Source organism: Puma concolor, chromosome A2, assembly GCF_028749965.1.
Source record: "Puma concolor isolate L17-30 chromosome A2, mPumCon1.1.hap2, whole genome shotgun sequence".
In the NCBI taxonomy this organism is placed as follows: domain Eukaryota; kingdom Metazoa; phylum Chordata; class Mammalia; order Carnivora; family Felidae; genus Puma; species Puma concolor.
The window spans coordinates 170,154,241-170,181,460 of NC_141668.1; the positions used below are offsets into that span (position 1 = coordinate 170,154,241).

The window sequence follows — 27,220 nt, forward strand, 5'->3', positions numbered from 1 at the left end:
GGCGCCCCTTGAAATTGTTTTTAATTTTAGAGAGAGCATGAGTGGGGAAGAGGGACAGAGAGAGAGAGAGAGAGAATGAGACAGAGAGAGACAGAGAATCCTAAACAGGCTCCATGCTAGGCGCAGGGCCTGAGTGGGGCTCAATCCCACGACTCTGGGATCATGACCTGGGTCGAAATCAAGAGTCAAGATGCTCAACCGACTGAACTACCCAGGCAGCCCTAGTTAAAATGATTAAACTTAACATTAAAACATTTAGTGCGTTTTTTTCCTCAGTCCAGTGTACTTCGCAATACCAATCTAAATAATTTTTAAAGCATGAAATAATACACAGTTTTCAAATATTTATTTTACCACATGATGTGACCATCTCCCATTTTTTTTTTAATGTTTATTTATTTTTGGGAGACAGAGAGAGAGAGAGACAGAGAGAGGCAGTGTCAGCAGGGGAGGGGCAGAGACAGAGGGAGACACAGAATCTAAGCAGCTCCAGGCTCCGAGCTGTCAGCACAGAGACAGACGGAACTCATGAACCGTGAGATCATGACCTGAGCCAGAGTCAGACGCTTAACAGACTGAGTCACGCAGGCGCCCCTGACCATCCCCCAGCTTTGATTTCACTCTTAGTTTGGAAGAGGTTCTCAAGCCTTTCATACCGGGTGCTTTGAAATTTAGTTGGTTTACAGGCAAATGGAACTGAGAGTAAGAGCTTTCATTCTCCCTGTTGAAAATGAGGAAACAGATGGCTCCCTCCTTTTTTTCTTAGAGCATTTTCTTTAGAGAACTTGTGTTTATAAACCCCTTCGCCTTTGAAATGTACGTAAACCTCTGTAAAAGCTAAGGAAAGCGTTCACCTGCTTTACCACCGGGACTCTTTCCTGGGAGCTCACTTTGAAATGCCATCAGCAAAAGAGAGCGGTCTCTCCATGGGGGCTTCTCTCACTTACAAAACTACCGACCCGACCGTCACAAAGAGAAGCTTGTTTTTCCTTTGCACAAAGCCAAGTAACTAAGACGGACGGTCACCGAGTCACCAGGTGGGTGGAGGATGCATGATTGTATGACAAAGGCTCTTGGGATTGGCCACGGGAGGACTGGTTATCACTTATCCTGAGAACGTGTATGGAATGGCTTGACTGTGCTTGGCTGCGTAAGGGGGAGAGATTTCTTTGTCTTTCCAGGTTCTCAAGAGGATTGCCCGAGATGCAGGTCACATTCTGGCTTAGTGCTGACTCAGAAATAAAACTGTTCTCCTGGTCTCTTTCTCTTCAGTCTTTGTGACAGGTTTCCTGGGTTGGCAGGAGGTTTGGTTTTCAGTTATATTTTCCCAACAGAGAGCAGTATTTGAGTAGCAAAAGTTTGGAAATAAACCCAGTGTCCAGGGCGGAGACCAACACGGGGTCTGAACTCGTGACCCTGAGATCAAGACCTGAGCTGAGATCAAGAGTTGGACGCTTAATCCACTGAGCCTCCCAGGTGCCCTGCGCAGGATTTATTTCTAATTGAACCAAAACCTCAAATTCTATTGCCGTATAAATATGTTCCTTTTTTATGTAACAAAGAAAGCAAGATAGGTATATGAAATTGTTACTTTTTGCATAAATACTGACCAGATGTACAGGAAATGAATTGCTGAAGGACATGCTACCAGAGAGTCTTAGAAGGATTTCTGAATCCCAGGCTGGATTTTTTTATATGTGGCATTTATTTATTATTAATCCATACCAAGAAAGAAATGTTTAGTTTGTAAGTCAAAAGGGATTTATTTTTAATTGGAAGTCACTTTTCTACATAGGAAATTATTCTCAAATATGTTCCTCTTGTTAAAAAAAAATGTTTAGTGTTTCTTTATTTTTGAGACAGAGAGCGGGGGAGGGGCAGTGAGAGGAGGACAGGGGATCCGAAGCAGGCTCTGTGTTGACAACAGGGAGCCCGATGGGGGGCTCAAACTCATGAACCTCAAACTCATGACCCGAACTGAGGTTGGACACTTAACCGACTGAGCCACCCAGGCGCCCCTATGTTCCTCTTCTTAAAAAAGAAACAGCAGATCTCAAATGGAGTCACTGGTGCTAAGTCCCACATCAGCACCGAGAGATTTAATACTTAATCTAATTGCGGTTTTGGCCTCTCTTGAGGAACGTGAACTTCACCGGTCAGTCTGGAATTGCTGGTCAGCACCAGTGAGATAACCTGCCTGATACACACACTTTCCACCAAAGGAAGGTGACCTTGCCTGAAACAATCCAGCCTTTGCTAGAAACTTCTTTTCCCCATCCCCTTCTTCTTAAGAAAGGCTTCTATTTTGTGTGGTTCCTCAGAGCTCCTTTGTAAGATAAGATGTAGTCTGATTCATGAATCGTGAAATAAACCCAAATTACATATTCAGATGTGCTGAGATGAATTTTATTTCTTAACACCCTGAACACTCCTTTTTATGAAAGTGAATAATACCTTTTTGCAAAACAGAGAAAATTAATTTTTATAATTATGTTTGTAAGTAACAGGGTCAATGATGCTGGAGTTTACACTTCTCTACCCAACGCTGGGGGGGTTATTTTTGAAATGAGCAGTCGTATTAAATGCTGCTGATGTATTTAGTGTTTCAGGTCCAACATAAGTTTATTTCAGCTTTTAATGCTTTTATTTCATCTCACTTTTTTCAGCTTTTGTTACTTTTAAATCAGTTAAAACAGGAATTCAATTGCCTTCAGGATATCGTAGGCTTTAATTGTACAAAATTCGCTAGAGATCTGAAAAACATTTCCTTGCAGAGTGTGAAAGACGACTCAATGAAGAAGGTAGCCCTAAAAGAGTCACTCAAAATACAGTCGGAAGGACATTCAGGAAGCAGGGACTACGCACGTCCCCTGTTTCAATTTTCAGAACACCGTGAACTTTTGACTTTTGTCAATTGCAATTCCACCTCCTCCTGGAACACTTCCTCCTACTGGGGACCGAAATAGAGATCATGTAATGCCTGTTAGCCAAGTAGCCAATCGTGTATTAGACAGTCAGTTTAAACTCTGCCAGCACCAATCATAATTCTTTCAAAACAACTTATGTAACCTTGTATTTTTTTGCCTTTATAAGCCTGCTCTCCTTGTTAGCATTTCGGAGCACACTTTGTATTTTGACTCTGGCTCTCCGGATTGTAAGCCCTAAGACCCCAAATAAACGCTTTGGGTTGCTTTACAGTCTTGTGGGCTTTTTGGCTGAAAAGAGTAAAATGCAGGTCTGAGAATTCCAACATCCCACCCCTGTGGCTGTGCTGAGGGGTGAGGTTGACCGACCTCAAGTCCCAGAGGTGGGGGACGGGAGAGGAGGCGGGGCCTCCTAGCATGAAAGGTCACAGGTCAAAACCCACGGACGCTGGCTCTGCCCTTACTGTTGAGGATCTTTGTTCTTTTTTAATATATATATTTTAAGTGTTTGTTTATTTTTGAGAGAGAGAGAGACAGAGCTTGAGCAGGGTAGGGATAGAGAGTGGCAGACACAGAATCTGAAGCAGGCTCCAGGCTCCGAGCTGTCAACACTGAGCCCGACAAGGTACTCGAACTCACGAACAGCCAGATCATGACCTGAGCTCAAGTCGGAGGTTGAATCCACGGAGCCACCCAGGCGCCAGGAGGATCTTTGTTCTTAAACAAAAGTCACGGATCCGCTCTTGACCTCGCCCCCGCGCCAACCCTTGACCCTAGGGCTCACCGGCCCCTCCCGTCCGTCCCCTCCTGTCCAAGCTCCTGACAAGGGGCGCTCCGCAGGGAAACTGAGTCAGGATCTCACGGTCCAGGAGGAAGACGCAGGCAGGATGGGTGGCCGAGCTGCAGGCGCCGGAAGTCCAACCGCAGGGAGCGGTCTCAGCTCTAAGCCCACGCTGGCCAGACACGTGTGTCCGAACGACCTGTCACTCAGGACGCAAGGGGCAGGGTCTGGGAGGATTGTCCAATCAGGGGGGGCAGGGGCGGTGCGGAGGCGCGGAGGCACTGTGGGTGGGCAACCGCAGGCCCGGTCTCTGAGGGGGCGGGGTCCGGAAGACGAACCAATCAGGACGCATGGTCCCGTAGCGCCGTCCAATCAGGACGGGGGGCGGGCGCGCTCCAGAGGCGAGTCCCTTGCTGCCCTGCTGCCCTGCGTCTGAGCGCACCTGCCTCGCGCGGCGTCTAGCCCGGTTTCGCGGTCGGTGTCGTACAGCCGCTTGCCTGGGCGCCGGGACAGTCCGGAGCGGGCTGCGAGATGGTGAGTGCGCGGGTTTGGGCGGAGCCCCGAGGGGCTGGTTCGATCCGGCCGGAACCGGCTGGAGGGGGCCCCGGCCCAGGTGGCACCGCCCCTGGGGGTCCTAATCCGAGCCTGTGCCCTCGGCCGGGAGCGGGGCTGCAGCGTCCTGCCCTTTCCTCCTCTTCCCGGTCCCCATCCGGGTCGTTCTTGGGCGGGGGTCTGAAGCGAGGGTGGGAGGACCCCAGCGCCGGCGATCAAGGGCTCGGGGGCAAGTGGGGGTGGCTGAGGTGGAAGACCCCCGCCCCCCACCTGACAGATAAAATCAAATCCATACTTGGTTAAGGAGACTTTGTTCTTGCTAAAAAACAAAATTCAGCTGAGTAATTGGCTTTATTCAATGATTCATGACTCGGGCAGCATGCCATCTCGCGGATACAAGGGAGCTCGGAGGAGCTGCACAAAATGAAAGGCTCACAGGCAGGAGGAGTGGGGACAGGAAGTTCTATTAGACAAAAAGTGGATGGATGGTGGGAGGTCACCTTTCCTTCCGGGAGGGCAGGGGTCTAGCAGCCCGGCGACCTCACTAGTGCTGACCAGGTCGTTCCTGATTGACTGGTTTAAGATTCCATTTCTGGGAGAGGCCGAAACTGCAATTAAGTTAACTCTTGGTCTGGTGACAAGGAGCTTAGTATGAGGGACTCCATTTTGGCTCTGTTGTCTTGTTTTTAACATTCCGAAGACCGCCGCAGAGGACACTGGGTTCGGAGACTCCCCCCACCCCCCACCCCCAGCACCTCCAATACTCAGAAACAGGCTTTCTGTATGAGGAGCAGTGACCAAAAGGTGTTTGGACAGGAACGGGCTCTCTGTGCTCGGAGGTTTCTTTGCTCAGGTGGGCAACTCAGTGCTTGTTCTGACCAGGTGCCGATGGGGAGGCAATGTCAGGGGCCTGTGGGGAGGACAGTGGCCTGGATAAACTTTGGGTAGGAAAGGGGCGGTGGCCGACAGTTGGTCAGACCAGTGTCAAATGAAGAATCCGAATTGAGGAGGAGAGACAGGTATTGAGAAGAATGATTGCAAAGGCTGGGAGGGAGGGGACTGTTGCACTAGAGGCAGGGGCCGGGCAGGGGGTTGGGGGGCTGTTGCATTAGGGGCAAGGGCTGGGCGGGGGGGAGCTGGGGGGGCTGTTGCATTATGGACAGGGACTACGTCGACAGGGAGGACACTGAGTATAAGACCTGCGAGTGTCTCAAGAGTCGTGTAAAAGGAGAGGAGGAAAGAAACCAGTCGTGAGCAGGTGTGGTGCTGGCGTTGGGGTTCCCTGAGGCCAGCCTGTCCCCCTGTCCCCCAGGAGGGGCTGTGTGTGGCTCAGCCTGAGAGCAAGCCCACGTTCAGGGGTCTGGAGGAAGGAGAGAAGCCAAAGCAAAGCGGGACCAGCCAGCATTTTGTGCCCCTTGGCCACGGGGACAAGCAGCTGAGCTGATCACAGATGAGGCACGAAGTGCGGGTGTGGGGGGTCTGCGCGCGGCCCCGTCGTGGGTGAACAGGGGGACGTGCTGTGAGTCTCCTGGTCTGACGGGGGAGGGGCCCTCGTGCAGCCTGCTGTTTTCCAGACCCCGACAGGGTGGGGGAGGGAGTGCCTTTCCCTTCCACTGAGGTTTTCCTGGGAGCACAGGGCTCAGGTAGGCGTCTGCATGTCATCTGTGAGCAGGACCTGTCACCCTGTCCAGCCCAGCACGGATGGCTCTGTCCTCCGCCAGCCTCGCGTTGAGCAGGTGTAAAATGCCCGAGTTCTTTCTGCCTCCTTTCTTCCCCTTCAGGGCAGAGGGTGGTAAATGTGTCGGGTCGTTCCTGTCCCTGCTGACATGGGTTACTGGGGGCTTTATCCAGAGAGCGTCCCCTGGGGAAAAGTGTCTCAGGACAGAACTGTCCTTCTCCATGAGGGTTGGGGGCTCCACGCCTTCATGCAGGTGGGTGGAGTCATGGATCAGAGGATTCATCCAAATGCTGGTGACGGTTCCACGCAGGGTCCAGAGGTGGAAAACTGTCTTCCTGATCTGTCCCCTGGGAATTGCTGGTGTCAGAGACGCACACAAATTCTGTGAACTGAGACGGGTTCAATTCTAACGGTACCAGGTCCCTGTTCTCTGAAAGGGATAAACAGCTTCCATTCATGGGAAACCACACAGGGGCCCTAGAGCCGCCCCTCCCACTGTGGCCTTGACCTCAGGGTGGAAGCCGTGATGCTGCACCTGGTTGTCCACACAGCAGCTTGGGGTCCCCGTGTCATTCGGATGACCCGGGTTGCTGGAAGCTGGGGCCTCCTCTGGGCTGGAGACCGGCCACCCCCAAAGCTGGGCCTGGTGGGAGGCGAGGGAAGGTGTGGTGGGGTCTCGCTCGCCTGCAGGTGGCCTCCAGCCCCCCGGATCGGTGGGGACCAGTGGGGAAGGGGCTGGGGCCGCCCTGGGGTGTCTCCCGAGGACCGGTGTTGGCATCGTCCAAGGGGTTGTGGGGTTAAGTGGGATCTGTGGAAACAGGAAGTCTGTGCAGGTCAGACTGAGGGAAGGCTCCTCGGGGTCAAGTGCCGTTGGAAGGGTCATGAACGTAGAGCGTGTAGGGTTCAGATCCTAAACTGGGAGGGTTTCCTCTCTGGTGAGAATTGTGGCCCCAGAGGAGGGGGTTCAGGGCGTGTGGAGCTCAGAGTCCAGTCCCCAGGGGTCTCTGGTCCCCTCCTTCCATCCCAGAGGACCGGTGTCAGCAGGGAGAGCTTGGCGCTCATGGGGGGACTGGGTGTCACCCTCTGCACTTGGGTGTCATGTGTGGTGTGGCTGCCGTGGGTGACCAATCTGAGCGGCTCCTGCTCTGGTGCTCGGCCCGTTGTTCCTGGAGAGGCTCTCGCTGCCCTGGGAATCCAGTGTGGGTGACACTTAGGACTTTTGTCCCTTGGCCATACCTCTTTGTGCTGGCAGCTTTCCGTGTCGTCACCCCCCAGCAGGTGTCACTCGACCTGATCTCTGTTGCGGTGTGAGAGGGGAATGTCAGCAGTGCCACCGGTGATGTGGCTGCCCAGGGCTCGTCTGTGTCTCTCTGGGGGGTGCTTGCGGCTCAGTGTGTCCGGTGAAGCCCTCCGTCCCGGGATGGTGGGGCGTGGGGGTCTCCAGTTCATGTTTTCCTTTTGTGGACTTTGCTGCTGCCGGCAGTGTGGTCTTGTCTCCAGGGTAAGTGCCTCCTAAGTCCTTTGCGCTGGGGGGACATTGCATGTTGTAGCTCGTAAGTTACACGTTAGCAGGAACGGGGTGCGGAGTGTGAACCACGTGTCGGTTTTGGGTCCTGTCACTTGCGACTTCATGGCGTCCAGCTCGAGCGTGTGACACGGGGTCTCCTGGACGTCCCACGTTGGTTTATCTGATTCCTCCAGGGCTGAGCATTTCTCATGTGTGGGTTCCCTCTTCTGTGGAAGCGTTTCCAGCGTGTTGTCTCCTGTATCTCACGTATCTGCTTCCTGATCTTCTGTTTCCTTCACGTCCTGGGGACATGTGTCTGTTTCATTTCTGCCTGCTGTGTTTTCTCCAGGTCAGGGTGTATCATTTCTCTGTGTTGTCTGCGTGGATGGATCCTTCGCGTTGTTAGTAGAGTTGAACTTCCCGGTCTTTTCCTGTGTAGACGACCATCTTTTGTTCTGTGAGAAAACTCCTCTGTTGCTCAGGTCATAATCATACGTGCTGGAACTTTCTGTGTGTTCCACTTGTTTCCACGACAGTTAAATCCACAGGACTCAGTTACTGTCCATGACACTGATGATTCTCTTTACCCTTTAGAAAACCAGTCTTCCCTGGCCCCGTGTGTCCCAGTGTCCCTGTCTCTGCTGCTGTCCTAGGGCACCTGCTGGGTGTATATCCACCAGCCTAAATCAGGGGCACGTATCTGTACATTCCCTTTGCCCATCAGGGTGTTTTTCTTCCTGTTAATGCCAAGTGTTCTAATAACTGATAACTTGAACATTTTTTTTACTGTTATTTTTTAGAGAGAGTGCATGCGCAGGGGAGGGGCAGAGAGAGAGGGAGACAGAATCTGAAGCAGGCTCTGCATTGTCAGCTCAGCGCCCGATGCGGGGCTCAAACCCGCAAACTGGGAGATCATGGCCTGAGCTGAAGTTAGACGGTCAACTGACTGAGCCACCCAGGTGCCCCTAATTCTGTTGACTTTAAACATAAAACTGGGGCGCCTGGGTGGCTCGATCAGTTAAGCGTCCAACTTCAGCTCAGGTCATGATCTCACGGCCCGTGAGTTCGAGCCCCGCGTCGGGCTCTGTGCTGACCGCTCAGAGCCTGCAGCCTGTTTCAGATTCTGTGTCTCCCTCTCTCTCTACCCCTGCCCTGTTCGTGCTCTGTCTCTCTCGGTCTCAAAAATAAATAAACGTTGAAAAAAAATTTACAAATAAAACCGTCAGGTGATCTCTCTTTTCCAACATGGACCTCTACGTGAGGGTCAAAGGGGCAGCGGCCGCTGCACTGGACGTGCTGTGATATATCAGGGTGGGAGGCTGAAGGCTCTGGAGGGTGGATGTGAGATTTCGAAGGACCAACCTCAGTGCTTTCGGACATGGTGGTTGTGTGTGTGTGTGTGTGTGTGTGTGTGTGTGTGTGTGTGTGTGTGTGTCGGGGGGTCTCTACACAGTGTGTCCATTGAGTGTCACCAGTGCCATTAGTGCGTTCAACTGAGCCTGCGTATGGGGCACGGTACTCACAGCGAAGGTGTAAAACAGGCTGAACAGAACAGACCTGTTGAAGCACCTGCCTGGTAAACTGGGTTCCTGGATCCCTGTGACGTTAGAGGTGTGTTCCCCAGGTAGGGATCGCAAGTTCTCACAGCACTGCAGCCACGGGATAAGCAGTGGGGTATCTACACGAGAAGGCTTCTGTCCCGTGAGATAACACGTGAGCCATGCCTAAACCGTATTCATGTCTGTGAGAGAGGGAGCTGTGTGAAATCCGCTCGTGTTAACAGACTTCCCTGGGTTGTGCGTGGACAGGTGGGACCAGGGAGTAGGCGCTTTCTGTGGATTTATGAGTCTTGGGATTGAACATATTGGGTTGTTTTGGGCCAGTGGTTTCATGCATGTGTAGTGGTGAGTTTTGGCTGTTGGAGCATCTCTGGCGGGGCCAGATTGTTATTTGGGCCAAACCAGAGTTGTCCCTTTTTATTGAAGCCACGGTTACTACATTTCCAATATTGCTCATCCTTCATGGGGCCGGTTGTTGGATATCTCTTGGCAATTCTCTAAAGTATTATTTGGGAAGAACATCCCTTTGGTCCAAGACAGAGGTGTGCCTCTCGGTTTTCTCGAGTTGCTTTTCATTTTTTTGTTTTCGAGTTTGTTTTTGTTTGGAAAAAAATATCAGCAAAAATGGCTTCTGTTGGCCTCCAGGGAGTCAAATCCGGAGCCAGGACCCTTCGTAATGCCAGAGAAGTCAGTTCAAGTAGGGCATCTCATCAAATTGGGACAGAGGAGCCATTTTTAATTGGTTCCCATGTGGGTCAGGACATCTTGTCTCTATAATAGTCCAAGGTCATGAGCTCCCTTACAGGCATGGCGACTGGCCTTATAAACATTTCTGGTTTTACCCTTGGCGAAGGTGCAAGGCCAGAGGAAGGGCCAGTTGTTCAGCATGTTGAGCCGAAGTAGCCCAAAGGTAAAGTGCTGCTCAGTGACCTCAAGGGACTTGCAGTCGCATCCCCAGCATGATATTTGCCATTTTCAATTTGTAAATAAGAGTCGTCAGTAAAGCATGGAACCTGTGCGTCAGTGAGAGGCGCTCCCTGTTGGCACGGGGAGTCGGAAGGTGCCTTGTCCGTGCTAAGCAGTCACAAGGGGTTTCACGTGGGTCCAGGATCAGGCGCCCTACGTATCGATCCTGAGTTTGAGCAACCCGCAATATTTCTTTAGAGACATTTTGTCCTTTCAAGGCCAAAAGGTGTAACAGGTGGATTCGGGCTTCCTGGGAAGAGGTCTGAGAAGGAGAGCAGAGACCGAAACCGTCTCCATATCATCAGAGAGCAGAGCCTTCAGCAATTTTCCATCATCCAGACCAGCTTTTGAGATTCAAGAAAAGCAAGAAAGCCTGTGCCGCCCTGGGTGTGAGTGCCCTGGCCTGTTTCTATTTCTTTCAAATCAAAGCAGACACATTGGTCATCCCTACTGGAATATGAAAATGCACTGCATAGGGTAGTTATATCAAAAAGCTGCTTTCCATGGGAATGGATGTCAGTAGTGTTGGAGGTTGGGAATGATGGCGTGCCAAGGGTTAAATAAAAGATGTTCAGGGGTGCGTGGGTGGCTCAGTCGGTTGAGTGGTTGAGCATCTAACATCAGCTCAGGTTATGATCTCGCCGTTTGTGAGTTCGAGCCCCGCGTTGGGCTCTGTGCTGACAGCTCAGAGCTTGGGGCCTGCTTCGGATTCTGTGTCTCCCCCTCTCTGCTCCTCCCCTGTCCAAAAAAAAAAAAAAGATGTTCAAGGGGCATTTCATCCCCTGTTTAGGTATTTTGAGTATCTTCATCCAGTTCTAGAATTACTTTCCCTTTGTGGGAGAATGAAATTCCAGCGTGATCCCTTCTGAGGATCCGTGCAGTGAATGACTAGAGGTGGAGGAACTAACGTGAAAATGGTGTGTCTGTCATACGGGACTAGACACAAGGGGGCAGGTTCAGAGGCAGGAACCTGTGCAGGTTCATTAGAGACCCCACTGTTGGAGCCCGGTGAGCTCTCTGCGGCGGGACCTTCTTCACAGTGTAGGTCCCGTGTCAGGCGGCACAGAGAGAGTCCCTTCCCATCTGGAGAGTGGTTTCTCCAAGCTGATCAAGAGGGAATTTGGGGCAGAGCCCCTGTGGTCCTTAGAGCCCAGCCATTGGGCATGAGGAGGGCTTGGGAGGGGCCGGGAGGAGGGCTCCCACCTGGAGCATTCAGGCTGCTGATAACCTTCCCTCACATGTCCTGGATGTTGGCCATAATAGTGCAAACTAGGAGGTATTTGGTGGGTTTTTTTTTTTTTAATGTTTGTTTATTTTTAGAGACACAAAGTGTGAGTGGGGGAGGGCAGAGAGAGGGAGACACAGAATCTGAAACAGGCTCCAGGCTCTGAGCTGTCAGCCCAGAACCTGACGCGGGGCTCAAACCCACAAACCATGAAATCATGACTTGAGCTGAAGCTGGATGCTCAACCAACTGAGCCACCCAGGCGCCCCTTATAGAAGAAGGCTTCAGTTGCCCGAGGTGAAAATGAAGAATTTTAGCTCTCTTTCTTTCACGTGGGGTGTCAGTGGCCTAGTTTGTCAAAATAACTAAATATGCAGGGCACGAGGTTTCCCAGCCCATCCTGGTGCTTTTAACTAAAAAGAAAGATTCCAGTCCAGCCCATTAAATGCTGCCTGGTGGATTCCACATGTGAAGAAAGACCAGAAGTCTAAAATAAACAACTCGGGCAACGACAGATGTTGGCGAAGATGCGGAGGAAGAGGAACCCTTTTGCACTGCTGGTGGGAATGCAAACTGGTGCGGCCACTCTGGGAAACAGTATGGAGGTTCCTCAAAGTTAAAAATAGCACTGCCCTATGATCCAACAATTGCGCTACTAGGTATTTATCCAGGGGATACAGGTGTGCTGTTTCAAAGGGGCACATGCACCCCCATGTTGATAGCAGCACTATCGACAAGAGCCAAAGTATGGAAAGAGCCCAAATGTCCATCGATGGACAGATGGATAAAGATGTGGTATATATGCACGATGGAGTATTAGTTGGCAATCAAAAAGAATGAAATCCTGCCATTTGCAACTACCTGGATGGAACTGGAGGGTATTATGCTAAGCGAAATTAATCAGAGAAAGACAAATATCATATGACTTCACTCCTATAAGGAATGAAAGATACAAAACAGATGAATATAAAGGAAAGGACGCAAAGGTAATATAAAAACAAGGAAGGGGACAAAACATAAGAGGCTCTTAAATACAGAGAACAGACTGAGGGTTGCTGGGGCAGTTGTGGGTGGGTGAGATGGGCTAAATGGACGAGGGGCATTAGGGAGGACACTTGCTGGGATGAGCACTGGGTGATATACGTAGGGGATGAATCACTGGAATCTGCTCTAGAAATCATTATAGCACTATATGGTAACTAACTTGGGTGTAAATTTAAAAATAAAATTAATTAATTAAAAAAAAAAAAGACCAGTTGGAGTCCATTGTAATAGCCACGTACAGATTCATCAGGCTTTTGAGTGGAAACCTGAATTTTGTGTTCGTCCAGTCTTTGGAAAAGCTACTGTTGGGACACCTGGCTGGTTCACTTGTTGGAGTGTGTGACTCTTGATTTCAGAGCTGTAGGTTCAAGCCCCCACATTGGGTGTAGAGACTACTTGCAAATAAAAAAAACTTAAAAAAAAAAAAAAAGGTACCTTAATTGCTTGGCGGGGATTTCCAGCCAGTGTCATAAGCATCTTTCCAGAAATGGGTGTCTGTCTCTCTCGGGTTAGTTTCATCCCATGTGTGGCCTGGGCCCCAGCAACACGCATGTGGACTGATTGATCTAAATCTGGGAAACCATGTTGGTGAGTTGAATAGCTGTGTTATGTTCTTCAGCGAGCTTATGGGCGTTCCCGGGCACTTCTGGAAACTTCTGCCTTAGTCCAGGGAACATGAGAAACATGGGGTTTCAAATCTTGAGATGCTTTACCTTAAAGAGGCTGGGTTAACAGGTTGAGGTAAGGAGGGATCAAGGGCAGGTTCAGAAGAAAAGGGAAGTTCAGAGCATGTCGAGGGAAGTGGTTGGAGGCAGGTCCTGGGTGTAGAGTGAAGCCAGGGCAGGAGAGAAAGACCCTTCGGAAGCCATTTGTCATATTTCAGTTGTTTGCCTTGGTTCAATTTAAATAGTCTTTTGCAAAGAGGTACACTTAGATCCTGAAAATATTTGCAAGTCTCGAGGTACTGAATAAAATCTGTATCAAATTCAGTTTGCTGGATTCATGACTTCCTAATTTTTTTCTTTTCCTTTTCTCTTTTCTTTTCCTTCCTTTTCTTTCCTTTCCTTTTCTTTTCCTTCCTTTTCTTTTCCTTTCTTTTCTTCTTTCCTAACTTCTTAATTTTTTAATTTTTTTGCCTAACAATATTCAATAAAACAAGTTTGGGGAGATCGAAAGTTCCCCATAAAGGCCCTTGTAGTTGTAAATTATATTTGTTCAGTTGCTCATTTTGTTAGAAATGCACGAGGATGCACCATGGTTTTTAAACCTAAGATTGGCCAGGGTCCCAGTTGGGTCCCCCCTCCATGCGCTTTGATAACTGGAATCCATTTCTTGGTAGTTTTCTCTAGACCAGAAAAAAAGTTTATAGACACTGGTCTCTACAGGAGTAGCCTTGTTCCAGAAGAAATCAGACGAAGGGCCAGCGCATTTCCAACAGGCATGGTTCCAAGAGGAACAGTCCAGTTCTGGAAAGTAGTCGGAACAAAAATGAGTTCTCTGAGAAAGGACAAGCCCCTAAAACAGGTTCCGAATAATCCCCCGAGAGCACAGACACAGGAGAGCGCAGACCCAGGGAGTGGGGCTCTGATCCCAGCACAAAACTTAACCTCCGCTTCAGGGTTGGGGAGAAAACAGAGAGCTCATTGGGCTCTGTGGGACCTGCACCTGTTTGCTCGCCAGCCTGGATTGGTTGGGGTCTTCTCTGGGATCACTAACGTTAACCTTAACAATGAAACCGTCAGGGGTGCCTTGGTGGCTCAGTCTGTTGAACTCAGATCGTGATCTCGTGGTTCAAGGGTTTGGCACCCTGTTGGGCTCTGTGCTGACAGCTCAGAGCCTGGAACCTGCTTTGGATTCTGTGTCTCCCTCTCCCCCCTCCCCTGCGTATACTCTCTCTCAAAAAAAAAATTAAAAAAATTAAAACTGCCAGTTATTTTTCAGCGAAAATGGGATTACCTGGGAATAGCAGAGAATTATAATTTGGGACACGCCAGCCCCAGCAAAACCACAGGCAAGTCTGGAGAAGAAACGGAAGAACAAAGGGAGGAAAGCTCTTTTCTAGAGGAGAGGGGACATTGGGAGGGGCTGTGGGAAACTAAACAACGATTGGAGCAAACTACGGGAATCCAGGTGTAGTGACTTCTCATTGGCTGGACTGTGATTGTCTCTCATTGGCTGGACTGTTGCCAGGGCAGGAAAACCCTTCCTTCCTACTCCTGGGACAGTAATACACCTCATGTAGACTTGCAAAGTCCTGTTCTTGATGGTGAGGTGTAGGGCTTGAGAGCTTCCCCTGCTGGTTTCCCCACTCAATTCTAAACAGAGTTTTCTCATGTTTTCATATTCACGTACTTTAAAAACTGATTTCTAGGGGCGCCTGGGTGGCGCAGTCAGTTAAGCGTCCGACTTCAGCCAGGTCACGATCTCGCGGTCCGTGAGTTCGAGCCCCGCGTCAGGCTCTAGGCTGATGGCTCGGAGCCTGGAGCCTGTTTCCGATTCTATGTCTCCCTCTCTCTCTGCCCCTCCCCCGTTCATGCTCTGTCTCTCTCTGTCCCAAAAATAAATAAAAAACGTTGAAAAAAAATTTAAAAACTGATTTCTATTGGGCAAAATCCCACCAGTTCTGTAACATATCTCCCGTATTCTGAGAAATTTGTGTTACATTTCAATATGAGAAATAGTGTCCTTTGGGGTGCCTGACTGGCTCAGTCAGTAGAGCATGTGACTCTTGATCTTGGGGTTGTAAGTTGGAGTTGCACGTTGGACAGAGAGATGACTTAAAACAAAATCTTAAGTTCAAAGAGAACAGAAATAAATCCCATAACAAAGCCACAGACAAACCTGATTGCAGATTTAATGGGATTTTTTTTTTTAAATCTCTTGATGTTTTGGGAGAGTTGATATTATGGTCTCATTTTGGAAGACACACAGCATCTCTTCATTTATTTCATTGTGTTGTGGTGTCACTGAATGACGTTTTGTAGGTTTTCCATTAAGTTACTTTATACGCTTCATGAGACATATTTTAGGACTTAAGGAAAATTAGTTTAATAGCAGTTATAAAGGCTAATGTTAGAAAGTCTTTTTAACACTTAATTTTCAACTGCTCGCTTCTAGTGACTCATTGTACCCTGAGATTCATTTTTATGAGTTTGCCTCCTGCAAACTAAAAATCCGTTTCTGTGATAATCTTTCTATTCTTTTTGGGCGCGAGCTACACACTCATTTGAGTTAGGAGTAAAGGAAAAAATGCTTTTCGGTTACAATATTCTCCTTAGGTGAAACTACATTGTTAGTTTGCTCTCTAAACGATTATAAAACATCAAGCGTGTACTGCACTTGAGCAGTAGAGAGATTTCTTTTTTTGTTTTTTTTGTTTTTTTTTTTTTTAATTTTTTTTTTTCAACATTTATTTATTTTTGGGACAGAGAGAGACAGAGCATGAACGGGGGAGGGGCAGAGAGAGAGGGAGACACAGAATCGGAAACAGGCTCCAGGCTCTGAGCCATCAGCCCAGAGCCCGACGCGGGGCTCGAACTCCCGGACCGCGAGATCGTGACCTGGCTGAAGTCGGACGCTCAACCGACTGCGCCACCCAGGCGCCCCAGTAGAGAGATTTCTACGTCTATCATTACCGGTAGCTCTGGGTGAGAAGCACATTTGGATGGTTGAAAAGACTCAGACAAGAAATAAGACTTGAAATGTGGTTTCATGTGAATCCATTTAGAAAACCTCACTTATCTAACAGCTAAAAGTGCAGAGGAGGAGATAAAGAGGGACTTATTAAACTCTTTGTCTCCAACCATGCAAAGTAACCTGTGAAGGCACCTTTCGTTCCCATCCTGGTACATGCAGCGGGGACAGGTTTTAAATGGGAACCAGCCCTTCTCCTCAAATGCATTTGGCAGATTTATTATTATTTTTTTTAATGTTTGATTTTTGAGAGAGAGAGAGCATGAGGGGCAGAGAGAGAGGGAGACAGAGGACCCGAAGCAGGCTCCGCACTGACAGCAGAAAGCCTGAACGTGGGGATCGAACCCATGAACGGCGAGATCATGACCTGAGCCGAAATCAAGAGTCGGACACTTAACCGACTGAGCCCCCCGGCCGCCCCCACCAATTCCTTGTTTTCGGTTGCAGCGCTGGCTGAGCCCTCACAGGCGTGTACATATGCATCCTCAGCAACTTGTTCCCGATCTCCCATTTCACCACCAAATAGGGAGTCAGCTCTAGGTTTAGTGTGGACAGCATGGTTTTCTGACGGTGCATGTTTCCATGTGGTTTGTAAGCCAGTCGTCACTCATGTGTGATGACATGAGGCAGGCGTGTCCTCAGCCTGTATGGATTGGAAGCCTGTGGTTTGTTTGTCTTTTTTTCCATTAGTGCCATAAGTTGTACTTCTTGAAGAATCAGTGTTTAATCCGTGTTGCATTTCTGGAATAAAATAGCCTTGGTTTTGCTGTCAAATGTTATTTCTACATTTATGTGTAAGGTTTCCTTCTAAAAAGACTTCAGTCTTGGGCGCCTGGGAGGCTCAGTTGGCTAAGCCTCTGACTTCAGCTCAGGTCATGATCTTGCAGTTCACGAGTTCGAGCCCCGCGTCGGGCTCTGTGCTGCCAGCTCGGAGCCTGGAACCTGCTTCGGATTTTGTGTCTCCCTCTCTCTCTGCTCCTACCCCGCTCGCACTCTCTCTTAAAAATAAAAAAAAAAATAAATAAACACTAAAAAAGAATTAAGAAAAAAGTATTAGCCTGTATGCATGTTGCGTTTTAATACTATTTAAATTATTCTTTTCCTGTGTTGGTAATGCCCTGTGATTCCTTTCTACAGTTGGGAATCACAAATGTTAAAATACTTGGTGCTTGGCTCACTCAGTGTTTGAGGTTTGCATTTAGAGTGTGGAGGGTAGTTGAATCTACGGAATTCATTTCTTTAATGACCTAGGACGTCCTCCTCTGTTCCCTTGCATCATCTCAGGTATGTTACCAGTTGGTACACATTCGTTCCTTTTCTTCTGTTCTAAAACACCTGTAGTATCTCCTCAATCTGCTTAATCTCCGAAACTGTCATTTTGTTTCTTTTTCATACTTCCTTTAATTTGCCCGATTTCTATTGTTTTTGATTACAAATGCCAAAAGATGAAGAAGGATATATTTTTAGCTTCTATGACTTTTTAAAAACAGCTTTCATGGAGGTGTAGGTTCCGTACCATGAAGATTATCTGCTTAAAGTAGAAATTCGGTGGCATTTATTGCAGTTACAGAACTGTTCAACCATTCTCACTTTCTCATTTTAAAACATTTTAATCACTCCATAAAGATAATTTGCATCAGTGGGCGGTCATCTCCATTCCAGTGTATCCCTACCCTGGGTTCTAGACAATTTCTTAATCTTTCTCTCTATTGATTTGTGAGTCTGTACATTTCCGTAAATGATATCCTGCTCTGTGTCGTCGTTGTGAAGTTTGTTAATGTTCTTGAGGTTCATTGATTTTGTGAATCAGTACCTGGATCAGTACTTTGTTGTGCGCATTTCTGAATAATATCCCATTGTTTGAATACACAGTGGTCATTTTGAAATGGGTTGTTAACCTTCAAAGTAAAACTGTCATTAATGTTACCAGCAAAAATGGGTTCATCCTGGAACAGGTGAGAATTGCAACTCGGAAAAGCAGGCTACAACGAGACCAAAGGCAAGCCAGAGAGCAGAGGAGAGGGGAGGCTCTTTTATAGAGGAAACCGGGAATTTGGCAGGGGGACGTTGTAAACAAAAAGTCCATTGGAGCAAGCTGGACGCGGAAGTATTGCGGCTTCTCATTGGCTGGGCTGTGACTCTCTCATTGGCTGGGCTGTCACCACACCGGGAAATAATCTTCCTCCTGTTGCTCTAGTAAAGTGATACCCACGTGTAACCGCAGGGTCCTCCTCTTGTTGTTGGGTCTGCAGTTGACCATGAGTGGTAGGGTGTCAGAACTCCACCTGCTGGCCTCCTGACTCCATTCTTAACAAGGTTTCCCTGTATTAATTCTCACAATTTTCCCTTTTGATAGAGACCCTTTCTTAAATGCATCATTAAGAGTCAGTTTTCCATATCTGGTGGTTTTGTTCCTTGGTGCCACGAAGGATCTTTGCTGATCGTCATGTCCCACGTCATAGGGAAACCACATAGCAGATGGAAACTCGTTAAGGTGACATTTGAGTAACAAGAAAGATTAGAGGGGAGCAGTGTCAGGCACTTCTCATCTCCAGTCCCTATTTATGAAGAGAGTAAGCGTTGGAGATTATCTCCTCATGGGTATGTCACTTTTATAACGTTTTGGCACGTAACAACTGGGAAAGCAGAAGTGACGTGGGAATTCCAAATTGTGTGATGGTTCTGAACCAGGACCCTAGATCTGAAAGCAGCTAATCGAATATTGGCAGTTTTCAGACTCAGGGAAAAATTAAAAAAAAAAAAATTTTAACATTAATTCATTTTTGAGAGACAGAGTACAAGTGGGGTAGGTACAGAGACAGAGAGAGAGACACAGAATCCGAAGCCGGCTCTGGGCTCTGAGCTGTCAGCACAGACCCCAATGCGGGGCTTGAACTCAACGAACCGTGAGATCATGACCTGAGCCGAAGTCGGACGCTTAACTGAGCCACCCAGGCACCTCCAAATTTTTTATTCTATTGATAAAAACTGGGAGTCCTGTATTCCTCCTGGAATTTGCATACAGTAGGAACTGGGTCGGTAGTTTTTGGGGGTTAGGAAGCACAGGGTACCGAGGGTTAACAATGGCATATGTTGCTCAGAGGTTCCAGACAAACCTCCATCTTCAGCCGTTGGGTTTTCACACCAGTAAAAACAGGTCATTACAGGGATTAGCGTAGAGGATGATGGGCCTCTGAGGCTTGTAATGTTCTATTATGGGCCTGATGCCTTAAAGAGCTTTTTTCTTTTAATAAAAAAATTTTTTTAATGTTTATTTATCTTGAAAGAGAGAGAGGGAACAGGTGCGCACAGGGGAGGGGGGTGGGGAGAGGTAGAGAGAGAAGGAGAGAGAGAATCCCAAGCAGGCTCCGCGCTGTCAGGGTGAAGCCAACGTGGAGGGCGAACTCACGAACTGTGAGATCATGACCTCAGCTGAAATCGAGTCGGGCACTTAACCAGCGGAGCCACCCAGGCGCCCCAAGAGTTTCTTTATTTATAGGTATTGATTAATTGCAAGGAGGTCCTTTGAGAGATCTATTTTCATCTTGATGGGAGATACACTGTGGATTCTGCCAATATCGCTTAAGGATTTTGCCCAGGAAGAGGAGGGTAGGGAATCCAACAGAGACAAATGATCAGTGACCCCAGGTCCATTACAGTGCGTCAGAGATAGAGCGGATAAAAGATGTGGAATGGCCACGTATTTCCTTTGGTTGGCTATTTCGATTACTGTTTTCAGATTCTGGAATTATTTCCTCTGTCGAATAGGGGTGTAGGAACTATCTCTCAAAGGGTCTAGACAAAGGGGAGTGGGTTCAGAGACAGGAACCTGTTAACGTTCACTAGAGATGCTGCCTCCCCCCCCCCCCCCCCCCCCCCCCGCCCCACCATTGGAACTGTTTTAGGCCTTCCAGGCAGAGGCTACTTTACAACAAGGGGTTGGGCACCGAGAATGTAGCTCTCCGGTCAACAAGGACAGAGATTCATTCCCGATGTGGAGAATGGTTTCTCTGAGCTGCTTATGAGGGAGGATTGGGAAGAGTCCCTGTGGTTCCCTAGAGCCCCATCACTGGGGATGAGGAAGGAGGACGTTGGAAAGGCCGGCTGGAGGGATGCAGGTATGGGAGCACTTAAACTGGTAGCAAGTGGTCTTTTTTCCAGTGTCCTGGCCCTTTGCAAGAATAGGAGAACCTAGTTAGTTTCTGGGTTTATTTAGGAACCTGCATTGCCAGAATGGAAAATCAAGAATTTTAGTGGTTTTGGGGCACCTGGGTGGCTTCGTTGGTAGAGCGTGCTATTCTTGATCTCAGAGTCATGAGTTCAAGCCCCACTTGGGCATGGACTCTACTTCAAAAAATAAATAATGGGGCGCCTGGGTGGCTCAGTTGGTTAAGCGTCTGACTTTGGCTTAGGTCATGATCTCATGGTTCGTGGGTTCAAGCCCTGCACCAGGCTCTGGGCTGACAGCTCAGAGCCTGGAGCCTGCTTCGGATTTTGGGTCTCCCTGTCTCTCTCTGCCCCTCCCCTGCTCATGCTCACTCTCTTAAAAATAAGTAAACATTAAAAAAAAAATTTTAAATAATAAAAATAAACCAGTAAATCAAAACAAAGAATTTTAGTGGTATTTTTGTAACTCATCTAGGATGTGTGTGAGCCATTTGCCAAACTAAATCTGCAATGGACATATTTTACCATTCTATCCCGGTCCTCTTAGTGAAAAGGGAAAGATAACTGGCTCTGCCCTTTATTTTATTTTATATATTTTATTTATTTTATTTATTTTAATTTTTTTTAACGTTTATTTATGTTTGAGACAGAGAGAGACAAAGCATGAACGGGGGAGGGTCAGAGAGAGGGAGACACAGAATCTGAAACAGGCTCCAGGCTCTGAGCTGTCAGCACAGAGCCCGACGCGGGGCTCGAACTCACGGACCGCGAGATCATGACCTGAGCCGAAGTCGGCCGCCCAACCGACTGAGCCACCCAGGCGCCCCACTGGCTCTGCCCTTTAATAAACATAGACTTACATGCTACCTGGGTGGATTCTGTATCTACAGGTGGACAATTTTCTTTAAAGAGAACGAGTTGATTTTAATTGTCATGAACAAGGCTGATCGTGATGCACTGTTGACCTTAAAAATAAACCCAAATATGGCTTGTCTGGGAATAGCAGAGAATTATGATTTGGGACGTGTGAAGCCCCAGCAAAAGAACAGGAAAATCTGGAAAAGAAAGGGAGGAACACTCTTTTGTAGAGGAGAGGGGGCCGTTGGGAGGGGCTGTCCCAAACACGAAGTCCTTTTGAGCAAACTGGGGTTTCCATGTGTAGTGGCTTCTCATTGGCTGGACTGTGGTCGTCTCTCATTGGCTGAGATGTGACTCTCTCACTGGCTGAGCCCTGGCTCTCTCTCATTGGCTGAGCCGTGGTTGTCTCACATTGGCTGGGTTGTGACTGTCTCTCATTGGCTGGGTTGTGACTGTCTCTCATTGGCTGGGCTGATGCCACCCGAGGAAATAGTCTTCCTTCCTCCTGCATGAGCAGTGATGCATTACGGGTGTGCCGGTGCGTCTCTCCGTGTTGTGTCTGCCCTTGGCCCTGAGCGGCAGGTTGGGGAACTTCCCCTGTGGACTCCTGACTCCACTTCAGTCGTGTCGCCTTTACTCAGCCTGGAAGAGGTGCCCGGCTTCTGGGTGGTTTTCATCCCTGGCGATCGGGAGTCGTGCGGCGGAGAGCAGAGCGCGTGCGCACGCGTGTGTGTGATGGCGCGCGTCCTCCCGGGTCTGGGGCAGGTGGATACGAGGAGCGGACCTGCCGTGTTGGGTGGGAACTCCACGTTGCTCATGTTGGGGGTCCACCAGACTCTTCCAAAGCGGCCGCCCCCGCTTACATCGGCAGCAGGATAAATGAAGGAGAATGCGTCCTGCTCACGTCCTCGGCGGCGCTTCCTGGGGCGTCTTTATAGCCAGTGTGGTGCGTGCGAAGGGGCCTCTGCTGGTAGTTCGAGGTGCGTGTCCCTCGTGACGAATGTCTAGCATCTTTTCATGACCTGTTTTCCATTTGTATATCTTTGGAGAAGTGTCCACTCACTTTCTTTACCCATTATTTAATCATATTATTTTTCTTTATATTGTTGTCTCTTATTTTTTATGGTTGTCATTTTTGAAATGTTTGAAATATAAGACTTAACAGGTGTGTGATATGCAAACCCTGGTTACAACTACAGTTGAAGTAGAATTTCCTTTCTTCTAGGTGATATGGTTGGTTTTTTTTTTTTTTTTCTCTCATTAAGTTTTGAGAACATAGTTTTTGCTTAAGCAATCTCTGATGTTTTAAAAAAATAATTTTTTTACTCTGTGTTTCACGAGCGTGGTGTCAACCCTTATTCCTCTAAAGTTATGAATTAGCCTTGGTTTTTTTTTTTTCTCTGTTAAAGCTATCTCTGGATCTGTCCCCATCAATCCTTCAGGGACTGTTCCTTCTGGTGCCCTTTTCCTTGACTTCTGGGCACTGGGTCAGAGGCCCTGCTTACGCCCAAGTTTCTTCAGCATCCAGAACTCGTTTTGCACACTAGGTGTGCCAGGCACCCAGGCCCTGGCCTTTGCCCATGCCCACAGTCCACCTAATCCGCGGAAAGGGTCATGTCTGCCTCTGTCGGAAGAGAGGGGACTCCACCAGGCTTCTTGCCCTTGTTCCTTCCAAGGCGAGAGCTCCTCACATCAAGCAGCCCTGGAATCTGAGTGTCCACAGCATCCTGATATTCTGGTTCCAGTTCTTGGAGCTGATGACACATAATCGTCTTTGAGCAAGCCAAACGTGTGTCCTCTGATTTGTGTGTTGTCTGAGTGAATATCTCACTTTTCAGTCTGTACAGTACTGGTCTGCTCAGATGTGTCTCAGTAGAAATAACCCAGTAAATTGGGTGCGTGTAAGTCCATGTCAGCTGTTGTCATCACCCTCTGTTGTGACTCAGGGGTCCTAGGAATGGAGTGCAGCTCCCCGCCTGTCACCCTTCATCCTCCCACACACATGGATGATGATGGAGCTTTGCTGCAATAGAGTGTGTGGTATGTTTCAGGCCTCTGTGGTCTTTGAGGATGTGGCTGTGTACTTCACCCCGGAAGAGTGGGCTTTGTTGGATCGAGGTCAGAGGAAGCTCTACAGAGATGTGATGCTGGAGACCTGCAGGAACCTGGCCGCAGTGGGTAAGGATGGCTCCATACCTTCACTAGTCTTTTAGGGAAGAGATGTTTCTTACAATTGTCCGATTTTGCTGGGGCCGAGGAATGGGAGTACGTTGGAGAAGAGACAGACACGGTCCAAGCCTTCATGGAGCCTACCTGGAGTCACATACCTTTTCCAGGAACACAAAGTTTTGTTGCTGTTAATCAAAGTCTGAGACTCTCTAATTTTATCAGTGTGAGGATGGTCTCCAGTGTTGCTCTGGGGCAGAGAGTGCTGCTCTGTGGAAGATACACTGGTTAATACACCTGTGTCATGGTAATCATCCTGCAGTTAAACTCACACTTCGTCATCTTCGGTGACTTTTGAAGACCAAATTAAACAGCCCGTCTTCCAGATTGCTTGTTGGCTCTTCAAATCCTCCCTCCTGCCAAGCTGTCCTCCAGGGGCAGGACCAGCAGCCACACACACCACCCACCCTCCCAATGGCAGCTGGGACAGTGCAGGCGGGCTTCACTGAGGGCCTCTGTGCCTTCGGAACAGTCCAGCAACCCTCGTTTGGACCAGGTTCTGGAGAAAAGAATGGCATTTGGAGATACCCATTAGAAACAAGACTCAGTCTTTGTTTGAGAAGGGTGATGGTTGTCATTTACCTGGCTTTCCTGTTGGACTTTTCATCCATCCTCATGCATGTGGTGAACCTCTTACACAGGTAGCGTGTGGATGTGTGTATCTTGCCCAGTTCCTTCTTTTCTTTAATTTTCTTTTTTCTTTTTTGTCCTTTTAATATGTATTTATTTTGAGAGAGAGAGCGTGAACATGAGTGTGGGGGGGCGGGGCAGAGAGACAGAGGGAGAGAGAATCCCCAGCAGGCTCCAGGTTCAACAAGGCGTCCAACCTGGGGCTCAATCTCAGGACCTCAAGATCATGACCTCAGCCGAAACGAAGAGTCGGACACTCAACCGACTGAGCCACCCAGGCGCCCCCTACTTTGCTTTTCTGATAATACCTATTTCCACGTTAGTCACCATCTATTTTGAAGTATTTCTAAGTGAATGGGCTTCCATTTTACACACTTTTCCCATTATTGCCAAAGCCCCAAATCACTAGGGTCCTGAGAATTTTCCTTTGGTCACCTGTCCATTCATTCTGATGAACTTCATTCACATTTGGGATCAGTATATAAATAGAAATCTGCATATGGTCTGTTTTCTTACCTTCACACATCAGATCATTCCCAAGAATTTAAATTATGCTCCCGATTCTTGCAGATTGTTGCACTCAAGTTAAAACTTGTGGATCAAGGACTCAGCTGAATATTTTGGAGAATGAACTATCCAGTGAAGAGAAAATAGTAAGATTTACAAGAAATGATCCCTGGGCTCTTTTTCGAGAAAACCCGGTGTTTCATAACATTGGTGATCAGTCCCAATCCCAGGAGAGGCGTTTGAGGTGAGTGCCTCTCCCCGTAGGAGAAAGGGGGATCTTCCCAGATTGATCGACTAACTTGGAATTAAAGAAAAAGTATAAACCTAGCCCCGTAATTGTGTAGTTGGAATTATACAATATAATATCTTCATAAATGTGATGTAGATATTGATCATCAGAAACATAATTGAGTTCAAAACGTTTATCGGGAGAACCCACATGTAAGAAATCCTGATGGCATTTCTGGGCCCTTCTCCTGAGCACGTAATTTCTTCCACTTTACAGCAGTATAGACGGTACCACCAACATGCCCATTCCTTGAAAATGGGTACTAGTAATCCGATAATCATTAACAAACATCAATAGGTCATTAATAAAGAGATCACTTACAAGCGTCATCCCCTAACCGTGTGCCTTCCTATTTTGAACAGAAGTCCTTTGGTGGAGAGTGTCTGTGAACGTATTGAAGGAGATCCATGTGGAGAAACCCTGAACCCGATTACAAGTCTTACTGTGCATGAGGGGTGTCCCACTGGAGGCAAATCCTGTGAATGTGCTAAGTGTAGAGAAGCCTTCGCAGATGGTTCCTTCCTTGAGAAACTGCGAAGATCTCACCCAGGACTCAAACCTAGTCCTGGTGAGGAGTGTGGCCCAGCCTGCAGCTCTGTTACGAGCCTCAGCACTCACGTGGACGCAGACCTTGTAGAGAAACCCTATGAAGGTCAGGACGCTGGGAGAGCATCTGACATATACGCGAAGAGTCTCAGTAGTAAAATATCTCTAGAGTGCAAGAAATGTGGAAAAGCTTTCACTTGCACGTCTTCCTTTCAGGGTCATGTGCGAGGTCCCTGTGGACAGAGTGTCCACGTGTGTGACGTGTGTGGGAAAACCTTCTTGTATCACTCCTACCTTACACGTCATGTGAGAACTCACACAGGGGAGAGACCCTATGAATGTATGGAGTGTGGGAAAACCTACAGTTGCCTCTCATATTTTCGAGAACACATGAGATCACACACTGGAGAGAAACGCTATGAATGTAAGGAGTGTGGCAAGACATTCAAGTACCCTGCATCCCTGCAGGGACACCTGATGACGCACACTGGAGAGAGACCTTATCTGTGTCAGCAGTGTGGGAAAGCCTTCAGTTGTCCCAAATACTTTCGAAGACACGTGAGAACGCACAGTGGGGTGAAGCCCTATGAGTGTACGTTATGCGAGAAAGCCTATAGTTGTTCCTTATCCCTCCGGGAGCACGTGAGGACGCACAGCGAAGAGAGGCCCTATGAGTGTAAGGAGTGTGGGAAGGCTTTCAGACACCCCCGATACTTCCAGAGGCACGTGAGGATGCACAGTGGGGTGAAACCCTATGTGTGTAAGGAGTGTGGGAAAGCGTACAGTAGTTCCACGTCGCTTCAGGAACACGTGAGGTCGCACACGGGGGAGAGACCCTTTGAATGCCAGCAGTGTGGGAAAGCCTTCACGCGTCACTCCTCCCTCCAAGGTCACGTGAGAGCACACAGTTTGGAGAAACGTTACGAGTGTACGCAGTGCGGGAAGGCCTTCCGTTGGTCCTCGTCCTTGCAGAAGCACGTGAGAACGCACCGTGAAGAGAAGCCCTACGAGTGCCAGCAGTGCGGCAAAGCCTTCTGGTATCCCGCGAACCTGCGGGCGCACGTCAAGACCCACACGGAGGAGAGACCTTACGAATGTCCGCACTGTGGGAAAGCCTTCAGTTGTCACTCCTCCCTGCAAGTACATGCGAGAAAGCACAACGGAGTGAAACCCTACGAGTGTAAGGAGTGTGGGAAGGCCTTCTGGTATCCCGTGAACCTGCGTGCTCATGTGAGGACGCACACGGGAGAGAGACCTTACGAGTGCCAGCAGTGTGGGAAGGCCTACAGGTGTCCCGCAAACCTGCGGGTCCACGTGAGGACGCACACGGGGGAGAGACCCTATGAATGCCAGCAGTGCGGGAAGGCCTTCAGGTATCCCGCAAACCTGCGGGCGCACGTGAGGACACACACGGGGGAGAGACCCTACGAATGTCCGCACTGTGGGAAGGCCTTCAGGTACCCCACAAACCTGCGGGCGCACGTGAAGATGCACACTGGGGAGAAACCCTGAATACACAATCACGCTGTTTTCCCTCATATCTTATTGTAAGTCCAGTCAGACACACGGGCAAGAAATGTGATGTATGAGTGTAAAGAATGTTGGAGAACCTTCAGGCATAGCACCTCATTTATTTTGTACATAAAGCGTCAGGGCTGGATGGCAGTTTTTGTTATAAATTTGCTCGTGCCTCAGAAGTGCCTCGTCTGTAATAGGGATCTCTGTTGTGTTTATTTCCACTGCATGCTGCTGATATGAACACCCAAGATAAAACATTCCTGAACATCTCCAGTTTCTGTATGAAATATATTTTGCTATCTCAGACATGAAAAGACTGTACAGTTCTATAAAGTGTGTCTCATTTCCACGACGATGTCTTCTGGACCCAGGGCTGATCAGTGGTCTGTACGTGTATCTCGTCCTCTGGTGCAGAGACCAGAATTCCCCGACTCTGCCCTGCCCTCCTTGGGGTCTTTATTATTGAAAGTTGTGTCTCCACGTGTGCTGTTGCTGCCGTGTGCCCACCTGTGTTCCCCATGGACGTTAGTAAACGTGCAAGGATACTGGA

General features: G+C 48.5%; 1 protein-coding gene across 1 annotated transcript; it reads left to right on the forward strand.

Moving 5' to 3' along the window:
- Positions 1 to 540: 540 nt before the first annotated feature.
- Positions 541 to 27,220, forward strand: LOC112852812 (uncharacterized). Its single transcript, XM_086699566.1, has 5 exons — positions 541 to 1,037; positions 2,775 to 4,239; positions 23,006 to 23,132; positions 24,381 to 24,561; positions 24,969 to 27,220. The coding sequence occupies exons 2-5, from the start codon at positions 4,237 to 4,239 to the stop codon at positions 26,662 to 26,664; spliced, it is 2,007 nt and encodes a 668-aa protein (XP_086555692.1). The 5' UTR covers positions 541 to 1,037; positions 2,775 to 4,236; the 3' UTR covers positions 26,665 to 27,220.

Bases quoted from the DNA above. Each gene is read 5' to 3' on its own strand.
- LOC112852812 (XM_086699566.1), top strand. The intron at 23,133-24,380 runs GTAAGGATGGCT...CGATTCTTGCAG, and splicing joins CAGGAACCTGGCCGCAGTGG to ATTGTTGCACTCAAGTTAAA. The intron at 24,562-24,968 runs GTGAGTGCCTCT...TATTTTGAACAG, and splicing joins TCCCAGGAGAGGCGTTTGAG to AAGTCCTTTGGTGGAGAGTG.